The sequence below is a fragment of the Sphaerodactylus townsendi genome, linkage group LG14 (assembly GCF_021028975.2).
Source record: "Sphaerodactylus townsendi isolate TG3544 linkage group LG14, MPM_Stown_v2.3, whole genome shotgun sequence".
NCBI lineage: Eukaryota > Metazoa > Chordata > Lepidosauria > Squamata > Sphaerodactylidae > Sphaerodactylus > Sphaerodactylus townsendi.
This window is the reverse complement of record NC_059438.1, coordinates 44124460-44137328: the sequence shown is the minus strand read 5'-3', so window position 1 is coordinate 44137328 and position 12869 is coordinate 44124460. Positions and strand designations below refer to the sequence as shown.

General features: G+C 49.3%; 1 protein-coding gene across 4 annotated transcripts in view; it reads right to left on the bottom strand.

Annotated features, from left to right (window-relative positions):
- Positions 1 to 9190, bottom strand: part of CTNNAL1 (catenin alpha like 1) — a 77147-nt gene extending 67957 nt beyond the window's left edge. For 2 of the 4 annotated variants that reach the window (XM_048515441.1, XM_048515445.1), the window contains exon 1: positions 8860 to 9079. In XM_048515441.1, the coding sequence (XP_048371398.1) occupies positions 8860 to 8943 (84 nt within the window). In that variant the 5' untranslated portion in view covers positions 8944 to 9079. Of the gene's footprint in view, positions 1 to 5840; positions 5948 to 8859 lie in introns of all 4 variants that reach the window. The other 2 variants (XM_048515442.1, XM_048515443.1) reach the window with 2 other exon arrangements.
- Positions 9191 to 12869: the final 3679 nt, after the last annotated feature.

The window sequence follows — 12869 nt, the reverse complement described above, 5'->3', positions numbered from 1 at the left end:
GTGGGATTTTTAGGGCGGAATCCCAGCTTCCCCTCTGTTCTTAGCATGGATAGCATCAGATGGGTGTAAATCTTGAGCTGTTTTAAGTTTCCTTTGCTGTGCAGCACGCTTAGGCTAAACAAGCGCTTTTGCTTTTTAAAATATAAATACACATAGACTTAGTCTGTCAGGTATGCAGCTAAGTAACAGATTTAACTCTTGCTGATATTAATACCGCTTGAAGGAGTTTAGAAGCTTGAGGCTCTATGAGGGAAGAGGCCGTTGGTGTTGGAACGTCGAGGATCCGTATTCCAAGAAGTGGGGAGCTCATTCAGAGTGGGCAGCAATGAAGCTTCAGTACAATTTAATATTGTTCACTAAAAATGAAGGGGTGTGTGTGTGTGTGTGTGTTTAACTATAGGACATGGAATAAAACAAGGTGTCATGAGTTTTTTTTAGTCTCTGTATGAAAGGTGAACTGTATATTAAATAAGTAATAGGAGTTCAATCTATTGTCGTATTTCTGGGTGTGTTGCAGAATCTAGATTTCAGATGATCTAAAATTATTAAGTGCATGCAGCTTTCCCTTATAATATTATTTCACTTTTTAATGTAACATCCCAGAGCTATACTTTGAATTTCCAAAAAAATCTTGTCTAGTTGAAAGAAAACTGGATCCCAAATATCCCGGTCTTGCCGTTCCATGTGCTGAATCTTCCCAGGTGTGACAGGTTACTCTCCACCAAACTCATCAAGTTGATTCCGACTACTTATATTCACCAATTCTCCTAGCAACACTGCTGGAACTGAGAACAAAAGAATGATTCAGATATGGCTTCTTCACTGAGAAACATACAGTCACTGTAATACTCAGTTCATTTGTTGGAACAATGCGTAATTTCTGTGTCATGCAATGTTTTGACCTTGCTTATTTTCCAGAAAAAGTAACAGGGGAGAGGGAGGGGGCAGATCAGGAGACCATCCAGATGAAAGAAGGACCAAAGGCCCGGTGGAACATCTCTGTCTTTCAGGCCCTGTGGAACGACCCATTGGATACTCACCGTGAAGGGGTCTTCTCCTGGGTGGAAGGAAGTCAAGAAGGTGTTTCTGGCAACTACATCACAAGGAGAACCAGCGTGGTGTCGTGGGTTATGATGTCAGACAAGGATCTGGGAAACCCTGGTTCAAATCCCCACTCACACCAGGGAGGTTTGGTAGGTCCCCCTGGGCCAGCCACACCCTCTCGGCAGCCATTTGGATGGGTGACATGGAGGCAGGCATTGGCAAACCACCTCTGTACGCCCCTTGACTTGAAAACCCTGCAGAGTTGCCATGCCATTTGCCCTTGACCTGGACAGCCTCAGACCAGCCTGTTCCCATTCAATCTCAGAAGCAATTTGGACCTTAATTCATTAATAAAACATCTATTATACTTACTCATACATGTTAATTTTCCCAGGATCTTAACATGAAGTTACCAATAAACTACTTTGGGCCTCAAACAGACTCTCCAGCTCCCCAAGAGGGAAAGTGGAAAGTGAGCAAACAATATACCTGGCTGGACAGGAGCAACCATGAGGCTTACCCCATAGCACAGTGATGGCGAACCTTTTCGAGACCGAGTGCCCACATTGCAACCCAAAACCCACTTATTTATCGCAAAGTGCCAACACAGCAATTTAACCTGAATACTGAGGTTTTAGTTTAGAAAAAACAGTTGGGTCCGAGGTGCATGTTACTCAGGAGTAAGCTTGGTGAAGCAATCATGCAACGCTTCGAATGGGTGAATCATGACCCTAGGAGGGTTTACTCAGAAGCAAGCCCCATTGCCAGCAACTGAGTTTACTCCTGGGTAAAGGATCATGCCCAGGCCAGCTTAGGTGTGTGTAAGGGGGTGATTTTCTGCCCCCCCCCACATGATGAACTCTGTGCATGCGTGCCCACAGAAAGGGCCCTGAGTGCCACCTCTGGCACCCGTGCCATAGGTTCACCATCGCTGCCATAGCATATAGGATACGACCACTACGATCATCAACAGCAAAATTCACCCCTCATCCCACACCACAGTTTGGAACCATCTTCTTTAGAATTACCCTTGGTGCGAACATTCCCAATTGTGTCTGAGGCACAAGTGCACTCTTTCAAACAGTCATGCCCAAACTAGCTGAGGCCTGGAACAGAACTGTCATTGTGGCTGTATCCGATGATAAAACATCTCCAGGACACCAGAAACTATTGTTAACCATTCAGAGGAGCCTAGGCAACTACTAGACGATACCCTGTCATCTTCTTAATTTGATAAACATTCCACAGGGCTGTTTGCTCGATCCAGAGATCTACCATCTCATGGGCAGAGATCATGCATTTGGTGACAGATGGAGATCACCAGCAGAGACCATCCACTAGCCCACATCTTCACTATGAATCTTGACTCTTAAGGCTGTGCTGGAAACTATGCAAATTAAATTATGACAAGGTAAGGGATTGTCCTGATAGTGAAAAGAAAAAAATCAGAAGAAAGAGATGGTGTTGTAAAAGAACAGGAGAATAGGCTTACAGTGCAATTCAATGCAGAGTTACTCTAGTCTATGGCCACTGAAATCAATGAGTTCACCCAGAAGAAATTTTGCATAAAAATGAATAACAAATATTTTCTTATATTCCTTTGCCTTTTTCTCTTCTCACACTCCTCAGAGTTCAATTATTTCACAAAGAATTAATAATAACTAGCATGGCCCGGCCACGCGTTGCTGTGGCTTATTGTGGTGAAATGGGAAAGGAACAGTAGAAGCAAATCAACTGCAGAGGCCAGCAGTATGTGTGTAAGGGTGAGGGTTAGTTTCTGCTCTTTCTGCCTGTCCTTGGCGCATTCCTCATTCTGGGCTTCGTGCCCGGGGTAGTTGTGGCCTTAACCTTGCTGTGCTTATCTTGTGTGTTTGAAGCTTGTTTCTGTCCTGTCGTGGGAATTCTGCTGGGACGTTTGGGGGAGGTGGCTGAAGGTTCCGTAAAAGCTACACCTTCAGCCCGGGAAAGTCAGAATCCGCATTCCGTGTATTGCGATCATTGAAGTTTATGAAATAAACGTACTGAACTCAGTTACTTTGTTTCGAGTCCTTTGAGGTTCCTTACAGTGTTCATGCAAACACACAGCCTGATACTGTGCGATGTCAGTGATGTGTGTGCCCGCATTCCTGGGGGGGGGGGGGGGGGGAAAGGCTCCCCTCCCACACATCTAGGCTGGCTGAAAGTGCAGTGATCCTTTACCTGGGGAGTAAGTTTACATAGGGTGGCAATGGGTGTCGCTTCTGAGGGGAAAACCCTCTGAGGGGGGGCTGCGATGCAGCCATCTCAAGTATATCACGGTTGCCATGTACCGGAAGGCTTACTCCTGAGTAATGCGTGCCTGGTTTTCTTAACTGTAACCACAGTATTCAGGGAATCTAGGGTGCCTGGCCCCTCCCTCCCGTCCCTTGCATGTCGCCCCTCACTCTCTTCCCTCCCTCTCTTCTCTTCCCTTGCATGCCACCCCTCCCTCCCTTCCCTTTCTCTCCGCTAGGGTGGGTGGGTCATATCAAAATGCTAGGTCCCCTGCCTCCCCTCCCTCACATGCCACCCCTCACTCCCTCCCCTCTCTCACTTCTCTTCCCTTGCATGCCTTCCCCTCCGTCCCTTTCCTCTCCCTCCCTCTCTTCCCTTGCATGCCACCCCTCCCTCTCCCTCCTCCTCCCCCCCCCTCGTGTGTATGTGTGTGTATGTGTTTCACTTCCACTCGAGTGACTGGCTTTGTACTGTTTTCACTGCTCATATCTGACCATCTGAGTGAACATTCTAAGCAGCATGAACATTCTAAGGGTGACAGTTACACACAGGCAGCTGCATGTCCTTCACCAGGGAACACCAGGAAAAAGGCGTTTTACCTGGGCCAGGTGTGAAATTTCAGGTATGTGAACATCTAAAAACACTCTTGCCTGGCTGACTATAGTGGCTGGGAATTTTCAGAGGAATTGGCCCAGCAGTTACTGAGTTATACTATCATCAACAAAAACACTGTTCGCTTTTTATATATATATATATATATATATATAATAATAATAATAATATACGAGGATTTAAGGATTGACCTACAAAGACTTTGGCACAAACCAGTGAAGTGGTGATCGGCACACTGGGTGCAGTGCCTAAAGACCTTGGACGGCACTTAAAAACAATCGGCGCTGACAAAATCACCATATGTCAGCTGCAAAAGGCCACCCTACTCAGCTCTGCACGCATTATTCGTCGATACATCACATAGTCCTAGTTGCTTGGGAAGTGTCCAACATGTGATATAATATTGATCCAGCATATTGATCTTGTTTGCTGTGTATAACTGTTTTTGTATCAATATAATAATAATGCTGAATAAATAATTAATAATAATAATCTCCTCATGGACACCCCCTTGTCGTGGGCTTGCATGTTTTGATGACGGTGAGAGCTATGCTGGAGGTATACTACCAGAAGGGTCTCCCAAGCCAGAAAGGTCTCAACGGAGGAACTGTTGTCCACCACTAAGAATGTCCACCAACCCATACAACATGGTGAAATAAATGAAAAATAAAGTTTACAGAAATAGAATTGGAAGAAATCCAGAAAAATTGTGAAAAGAAATCAACTGTAAGACCAGAAGAACACTACGTACTCCAGAAACATCAGGAGATATAATAGTAGACCAGCCAGATGAAAATGCCAGTACAGGAGAGGGAATAATAGTGCAACCATCAGTGAAAGTGCCCATAGAAACAACTGATGAACTGACTGAAAGACAAAAAGAGCTAAGGGAAAAGATAATCAAATATGTACAATCAAATGAGGAAAGACAACAGCTGCCAGTGATCGAGGACAAGAAAGTGACCATCATTGACACAGCAGTAGTCAGTGATAGTAGGGTCACTGAAAAAGAACATGAGAAGGTCACCAAATAACACAATTTGAAAATCGAGCTTCAGCATCTATGGCACAAACCCACTGAGGTCGTCCCAATGGTAATCAGCACCTTGGGCACCATCCCGAAAACACTAGGGCAGCACTTGAAACAACTTCAAATCGACAAAATCAACATCTGCCAGATTCAGAAGGCAGTCCTGCTGGAATTGGCACTAGTAATACACTGATTCCTTACAACATCCTAGGCCTCCGGGTGAGGCTCGAATTGTAATGAAAGGTCAACAACCAGCTGAAGAACTAGCAGCTGTGATATTAAACAAAATTAAATTAAATAGTAATAATAAAGCAGGAACGAGGAACAATAAAGGTTAGAAATTGTCAAAAGAAAAGTCTAAGAACTAGAAACTTGAACATGTTGCAACCAATGCTGGAAAACCAGCAGAAAGACTCAAAGCAAGAGCTATGATCACAGACAGGAGATAATTTGACAAGAATGATTTTGAATAGGCCAGCTACAACAGGTACAGAAGCTGCAGACTTTTAGCAAAGACTACCAAGAGGCACTAAGGTTGTTAGCAAGAGATGCCAAAAGAAAACAAAGGCTTTTTGTCTGCCATGAAGAGTACCTGGTGCAGAAGGGAAAAGAGAGAAGTTGAGTATTACACCCAGGTTCTGACTTTTTCAAGAGCAACAAAGACTGTTTTGCTACTCCATTGAAATGGAGCTGGGTTCAAGAAGGATATGTGGATATAATCTAATTATATTTGGTACTATGGAAAAAATCCAGAATCCTTCCCTGAGTGAAAAACCTGTGAGAATATATTTCAATTATTATAGGTAATGTATAAATATTTACATATTTAACCCACAAATCACTTGCTATGGATAGTCATCCAGAGGCCCGAGGACAATAGGATGGAGCAAGTTCTACCCACCTGACCTATTCTTGGATCAATCACAATGCAATCCTTTGCAAGTTGCTCCAGCTGGCTTAGATCTGCACAGCCACTCCATGATATTTTCATAAACCAACAGAACTTTCCTAAAATACAGTCCAGAAAGCACAAAATTGAAACAGATCTTCCCTACCAGCATAATTGCAACTGCACCAGTTTAAATGACAGATCACCTTCTAAAATAGCTGGCAGCTTAAGTATTAAGTGTCCCTGCAGTTAAGGGGACTATCTGGAAAAATACCTGGGAGATTACCGTTGATATTTAAAGTGCTAGTACAGTGGTTCTCAACCTGGGGGTCGGGACCCTTTCACAGTGGTCGCCCAAGACTCTCTGCATCAGTGTACTCCATCTGTAAAATGGATAAATGTTAGGGTTGGGGGTCACCACCACATGAGGAACTGTATTAAAGGGTCACGGCATTAGGAAGGTTGAGAACCACTGTGCTAGCAGAAAGGACAGTATCATCCTATATGCAATGAACGTTTTATGAGCAAGTAAGTAAACCCCATTTTATTCATTTATTCATTGAGGCTAACTCCTAGGAAAGTGCTTTTAGGAACTTAGCCATGTTTTCCCAGATATTGACGAGTTCAATAGATACGTGATAATTACAAGGATTCTAGCCAGTGGTGAGATTCAAATAATTTAACAACTGGTTGTTTACAAGCACCGTTTTAACAAGCAGTTCTGCAGAAGTGGTGCGAACCTGCTGAGTCCCACCACTGATTCTAGCACATGTGGATTTCTTTACACCTGGCACTTCACTGCAGCCTGCCTCAGAGCTCCTTCTCTGCATTCACAAACCCATCACAGGTTCTCTCATCATCCGTCACATGCATCCCTCCTCACTATCTGCAAGTGGCAAAGTTGCCAACTTTAACAGAGACTTCCCGGGCTGTTCTTTGCCTACTGACGCTCATGCTAGGAAATGTGTCAGCTGGCCATTTCCTCAATTAAAAGAAGGCAAGGAAGAGTTTCTGCCCCACTGTTCTCTACTGTAAGGAGTCTCAAAGTGGATTCCCTTCCTCTCCCCTCAACAGACACCTTGTGAGGCAGGTGGGGCTGGAAGAGTTCTGTGACTGGGCCAACAGGTTTCATGTGTACCATCTGCCCCCCCCCCCCAATTTTTTACCTGGACTGTCTTTGTTCTAGAATGCTCCACTTGGGTTCTGGTGGCCACCCAGTTCTGTCCCCAAGGTAGTGGGACCAAAACAGCTCATTCTGGAATAAAGATGGTCCAGCAGAGGCGTAGCTGGACCAAACTGTGCCCGGTGCTCATTCTACATTTTTCCGCTCCCATGCCGCCGCCCCCGCAGCGCCCCCCACCCCCCTTCCCACACTTACCTTAGCTCCTTTCCTTTTCCAGAACTTTTTCAGGCTGCAAAAGGCCTGTTCTCAGTAAAAACTGCCTGAGGAACTATACTTCCCAGGAGACGTTGTGAGCCCCAATGTCTCCTGGGAACTGTAGTTCCTCAGGCCGTTTTTACTGAGAACAGGCCTTTTGCAGCCTGAAAAAGTTCTGGAAAAGGAAAGGAACTAAGGTAAGTGTGGGAAGGGGGGTGGGGGGCGCTGGAAGGGGTGCTGTGGGGGGGGGAGGGGCCTGGGGCGATTTTTGCACACACACCCAGGCATGTGCCCGGTGCAACCCCCCCCCCCTTGTAACTCCGCAACTGTGGTCCAGGAGGATGAATTCTTAAATCTCCTAACCTTGTGCATGTTTTTTAAAAGTATGTTTGTTTAAAGTATGATGGAGTTGTAGGTTGTAGCAACCCTCGGATTCAAAGATTTCCTCTCCCAAGTGAATGGCTTCTGTTCTAACCGAAATGTTGGCTTTTGAGGGGGGAGGCTCATTTTGGTGGCCAACACCTCTCGAGCACCCCCCCCCCACACACACACACTGTAGGGCAATTGGGCTTTGTCCTCACAAGAGTTGCCCCCCCCCCCCCGTGGGCCGCTACTATGGCAATGAGGCAGCCCTATGAAAGGTTACTTGAAGGGAAACCCACTGGACTACCCCCCCCCCCCGCAGGATTGCCCGGCTTCAGGGGGCAGGAGGGGCACTCGCCACCACCCACCCACCTGTGAAGGGCGCCAATGGGTTCGCCACCTTTTCCGCGAGTGGGTGGTGCCTAGGGGGTAGCACGCCGGGCGGGGGGAGGAAGGCTCCCCCTGTCTGTCCAGGTCGGGGCGGGGGGCGGGGGGCGGGGGGGGGGGGCTGCAAGCCGTCCGGCCTTCCAGGCTGCCCGCCGGCTATTCTGGGGGCCGCCTTTTCAGGGCTGGGACCACCGACCCTTCGGCAGCTCCCACGCCTGGCCGCCTCCCCTTGTTTGCACGGCTGCCCTCCGCCGGGGCTTGCTCGGGAGGGAAAAGAACAGTCAGGGACCCCCCAGGGGGGACGGCCCCGCCGGGAGAGGCCTTAGGCGAGGGGAGAGTCCTGCCCGCTTCGCCCCCAAACCTCCTCCAGCAGCAAGACCCCAACCCGCTGCGGGCCCGGGCTTCGCTGGCTGCAGGACCCCCCTCCCCCGGCTCGGGTGGGGAAGTGGGGCGCCAGGAGGGCTGCCCAGGGGCAAAAGAGAGGGCCTGCAGGAGCAGCGGATCGGGGCCCAGAGCGCCCGGGGGAGGGGGCGGCGCAGGCTGCCTGGACAGCAAAGGGGGGGGATCTGTCGGGGTCGCCCTCCAACCCCCCCCCCCCCGCGGCCACGGGTCGGCCGGTTCTCCTGCGGCGGCGTCGACACCCTCCCCCCCGCGCGCGCTTCGTTCCGCCTGGACAGCCCCCTCCCCGAGCCCCCTCGGGCGGGAGGCCGCTCCTGAAGGCAGGCCGGGGGGGGGGGGGCGCTGGCCCCACTTCTTCTGCCCGAGAGCGGCGCCCCGAAAACCGTCCCGGCCGGCAGCGGAGCTCGGGGTGGGGAGGGGCTCCCCCGCCCGCCCGCCCGGACCCGCGACCCGCCCCGCGGCCGAGAAGAGCGGGAAGCGACCCCCGCCCCCCACTGGGGTTACCTGGGCCACGAGCGGCACCAGCGTCTGCTCCACGGAGCGCGAGCGGATCTGCAGGCCCGGCGCCGGCACCACCAGGGCGGCCATCGCCCCGCCAAGCCCGGCCGCGCCACCACCCGGGGACGACCACGCCGCCGCCGCCGCCCGAGGCTTCCCGCCTTCTGCCCGCAGACCCGCCCGCCCGCCCGCCCGGAGAAGTTGGCCGGCCCGGCCCCCCCCCCCCCCCCGCTGCGAGGAGGCGGAGCCCCCGGAGACTTCGGCGGGGCGGGGGCGCCCAGGAAAGGCCCTCCCGACGCACGGCAGCCAAGCCGCTCCCGCGGAAGCCCCGGGGCCGCTCGCTCTACTCTGAATGCGGCGCGGGCTGCAGCCGGCACAGGAGAGCGGCCTTTTGCACCCCGCGCACCTTCCACTGTGCAACACCCCTGACTGTCAGGAACTTCTTCCTGATGTTTACGTGACATCTCTTTTCCTGCACCTTGAGTCCATTACTCTGTGTCCTGGAGCAGCAGGAAACAAGCTTGCTCTCTCTTTGACGTGACATCCCTTGAAATATCTAAACATGGCTATCATGTCCCCCCTTAACCTTTGCTTCTCCAGACTAAACATCCCCAGCCTCTGTTTGTAGGGCATGGACTCCAGACCTTTTATCATTTTGGTTGCCCTCCTCTGGACACGTTTCAGCTTGTCAATATCAATAATAAAAGGATGTTCCCGCCCCCTCCAGAAAATCGGTTTTAGTGGTTATACGTGTGGAACAGGAACTGAAAGTTAAAACTCCCAGTGACAAATTTGCTATGTGACAAATTATGTAATCTTTTTAATGTTAGCAAATTCTGTCCTCCTGCTTCTAGTACTTCTCATCCAGCACCTCGATATCAGTGGCGTAGCCAGTGGGGGAGCAAAGGGGAGCAGCCGCTCCTCTTGAGCACATTTTTTGAAAAGTGGTGCCTTTTCAGTACAGCAGGAGGTAGGGCCAGCGGGCAGGGGGGGGGGGGGATCTGGGCTGAGAGGGACCCAGATGAGGGGGACATTGTCCCACCAGCATGCAGGGGAGAGGGCTAGGGGAGAGAGGCGCTCTGGTGTCGCTTGTCATGAATGTGGGGAAGACAAACACCAGACATTACTTTTGCATTAGTGGTTTGGACCCTTCAGGCCTGGGAAGGAACAGGCGAGAGGGAAGACTTCCCACCCAGGGTGCCACCTGCGCCTTTAACCCCTCCCTTGCCAGAATGCCTCCACTGTTTCAATCAAGGAAATCTGCAGGAATCTTTCTGTCCCAAGGAAATGTGTGGAGAAGGGCGCCATGCTGCTCTGTTTCTGGGGGGCAAGAGAGGAGCTTGCGTGTGCCACGTGAACCAGCTCCCCCTTTGCCTCTGTAATGAGGAAAGCCGGCTGGCGCTGCCCCCCTCCCCAAATCTGGGTTATTCCCAATAACATTGAGCTCTTCTGGAGAAGAAAACTGGATGGAAAAGAAGGTATTTTCAGCCCTTCTACCTCTTCTTTCCTCCAGTAAACAGCAGCAGCAGCAGCACAACGTGTGCCCAGGACACAAAATGCTGGACCAGGTGCGTGCGTGCATGAGATTCCTGTACCGTAATAAAGTGAATCCAGCCCTCATCATTTCAACTGCTTTCAGTTAGAGGGAGGCTCACCTGTCCATGTTGTGGTTGTTGTTATTGTTTTTTTAATTGCACACTTTAGTTTGTATTGTGGAAGAAAAGTTACCTGCTTGCCTACACAACAGGATCGTGTCATGATTCTTGAAGCGTGTGGGAAGAAATTGACCTGCTCCCCGTTAGGTTTGGTTCCGTGGTTTGTTACTTCAGCGTTTTGGTGACCTGGGGCTTTAGGTGGATTGCAGCAGTGAGCTGAGCGGGTCGTTCTAGCAAAAAAGAAGTGACTCTGTACGGCACCCCACCTTGTGTATTCTTTTAAAATGGCCCCACCTGGCTGGTAAAATTAGTATGAAAAGTATAAATAAATAAATAAACTTGATCGTTCTTGAAGTGATTTGACAGTGTCAGATCCTCAGTGATTGAAACAACACCTTGTAGAGAACAGAGGTTTATTCATAAATCCAGAGGACAGCTTGGAAAAGCCAGAATTGACTTTTCCGCACGCAAACAGCAGTACTATGATGTGAGGAAACCCCCTACCCATGAGAACAGACAATGAAGTATGTAGGCAGTTTGATGAGAGCAAAAGTCAGTTGGAGCTGACCTTGGCCAGCACCTGGTGGTGAGAGCAGTAAGAAACGACACACAGAGTAACTTTCCCATCCCCCCAAACCCCAAAGTGCTAAGCAGCCCCAGCACCCACCAGGCATCCTGACAGACAGTCAGTATTAAATACACATTCTTCTGTCTGATCCCTGGGTCGAATAAAGAGCAACATATGAGACAAAAGGCAGAAGTCAAATAAAATGCAACATATGAGACAAAAGGATTGCATTTAAGATTTACGGTTTCCTCACTGATGCTTGGAGAGAGGATAGCTTTTCAAACATGTGGAAGAAATGCATGGCACCATCTTCTGCCTTTACCTTTATTTCAGGGGTCTTAGGGTAGACTAGGCCTGGCCCAGGTTCAAAACTCCAATAAAGCTTGTTGGTTGACCTTGGATCAGCCCCATATTCTTAGACTAACCTACCTCACAGGGTTGTCATTATGAGGCTAAAATGGATGAGAGAACACTGTAAGCCATTTTGGGTTCTAGTTAAGGAGAAATGTGGCGTATAGGTGAATAAACAATTAAAATAACTGCATAGAATTGCACTGATACTATACTAGAAACGTTATTATATTATTATTATTAAGTTTGCTGCAGTGCAGTCAGGGCTGTTATCCCATTTACATTACTGGGGTTTTTTTGAAGGGCGGGGGTGTAAGCATACCTAAGAACATACTGCATGGATGCAAACCACCTTCCATTCGAATCAGTGGAGTGTCAGGAACGGCACCTGCCCTGCCCTCCCCTTCACCAAACCATTCCGAACCCAGGGGCACACCTTCATGTAACCACCTATCGTATGCTAATGTGCTTTTTGTTCTAAATCTATGCGCTTAGTAATGTAGGTGGCCTCGCCCGGAGCCTCCGGAAGTGGGGAGGGAGGGAGGCTTCCGGCAGAAGACCGTCCCCATAACAAAGCCTTTTCACACCTTGTTGTTCTACTGTTCTATGGGAAGATGGAAGGGGGTGTTTGAGCAGGAAAAGGAGGAGTAAATGTATCTGCAGAAGCCAGAATCCCCAGAACTGGCTTCCTGCAATTTGACTCCTTGTTGCCAACCCTATAAAGACTCCTGGTTTTATATCCAGAGTCTGTTTATTGACCGCTGTGCCAAGACCAATCTGTTCTGTAGCTTGCAAAGGTTCTTTTGCTCCCTCCCCTCTATGCAGCATTCATCTCTCTTTTGGGCCTGAGCCCAGACCTCCCCCCACCCAAGTCATGGCGCCTTTTTTAAAGTGTTCACTCCCCCTAACTTTAGAACCTGACTAGGCTCCTGCACTATATATCCTGTTTTGCCCTGCTGTTGTGCTAAGTAAAGTTACAAGCGCAACTGAAATAGATTTCTTACTGATTTACTTATTTCTTGTGACATGAAGTTTTTGTGAACAAGAGCCCACTTCATCAGATGTAAGACCCTCTATTGCTAGACCTATCTAAGTGACTGTAAATACAACATTGCAAATTTAGGCACATGGCAGTAGAGAGTAATATTGAAAGGCTGTGCCAGGGGAGGGCGCTGCCTGGAAAGGGGGAGGAAAACCCTCCTGCTTCTTCTGCACACTGATGCTGTCTTCTGTACCTGTGAGGGGGCACTGGCGTAATGCCCATTGGGCAAGGTGGGCAGCTGCCCAGGGCATCACCTTGTGGGGGGCATCAAAATGCTGGGTTCGTTTTTGGGTATTTTTAGTGGTTTTCCATTTTTGGCCTGCAGGGGGCACAGTTTTTAGGCTAGTGGCACCAAAATGTCAGCGTATCATCAGGAGACTGTCCTTATGCTACCCCCCAG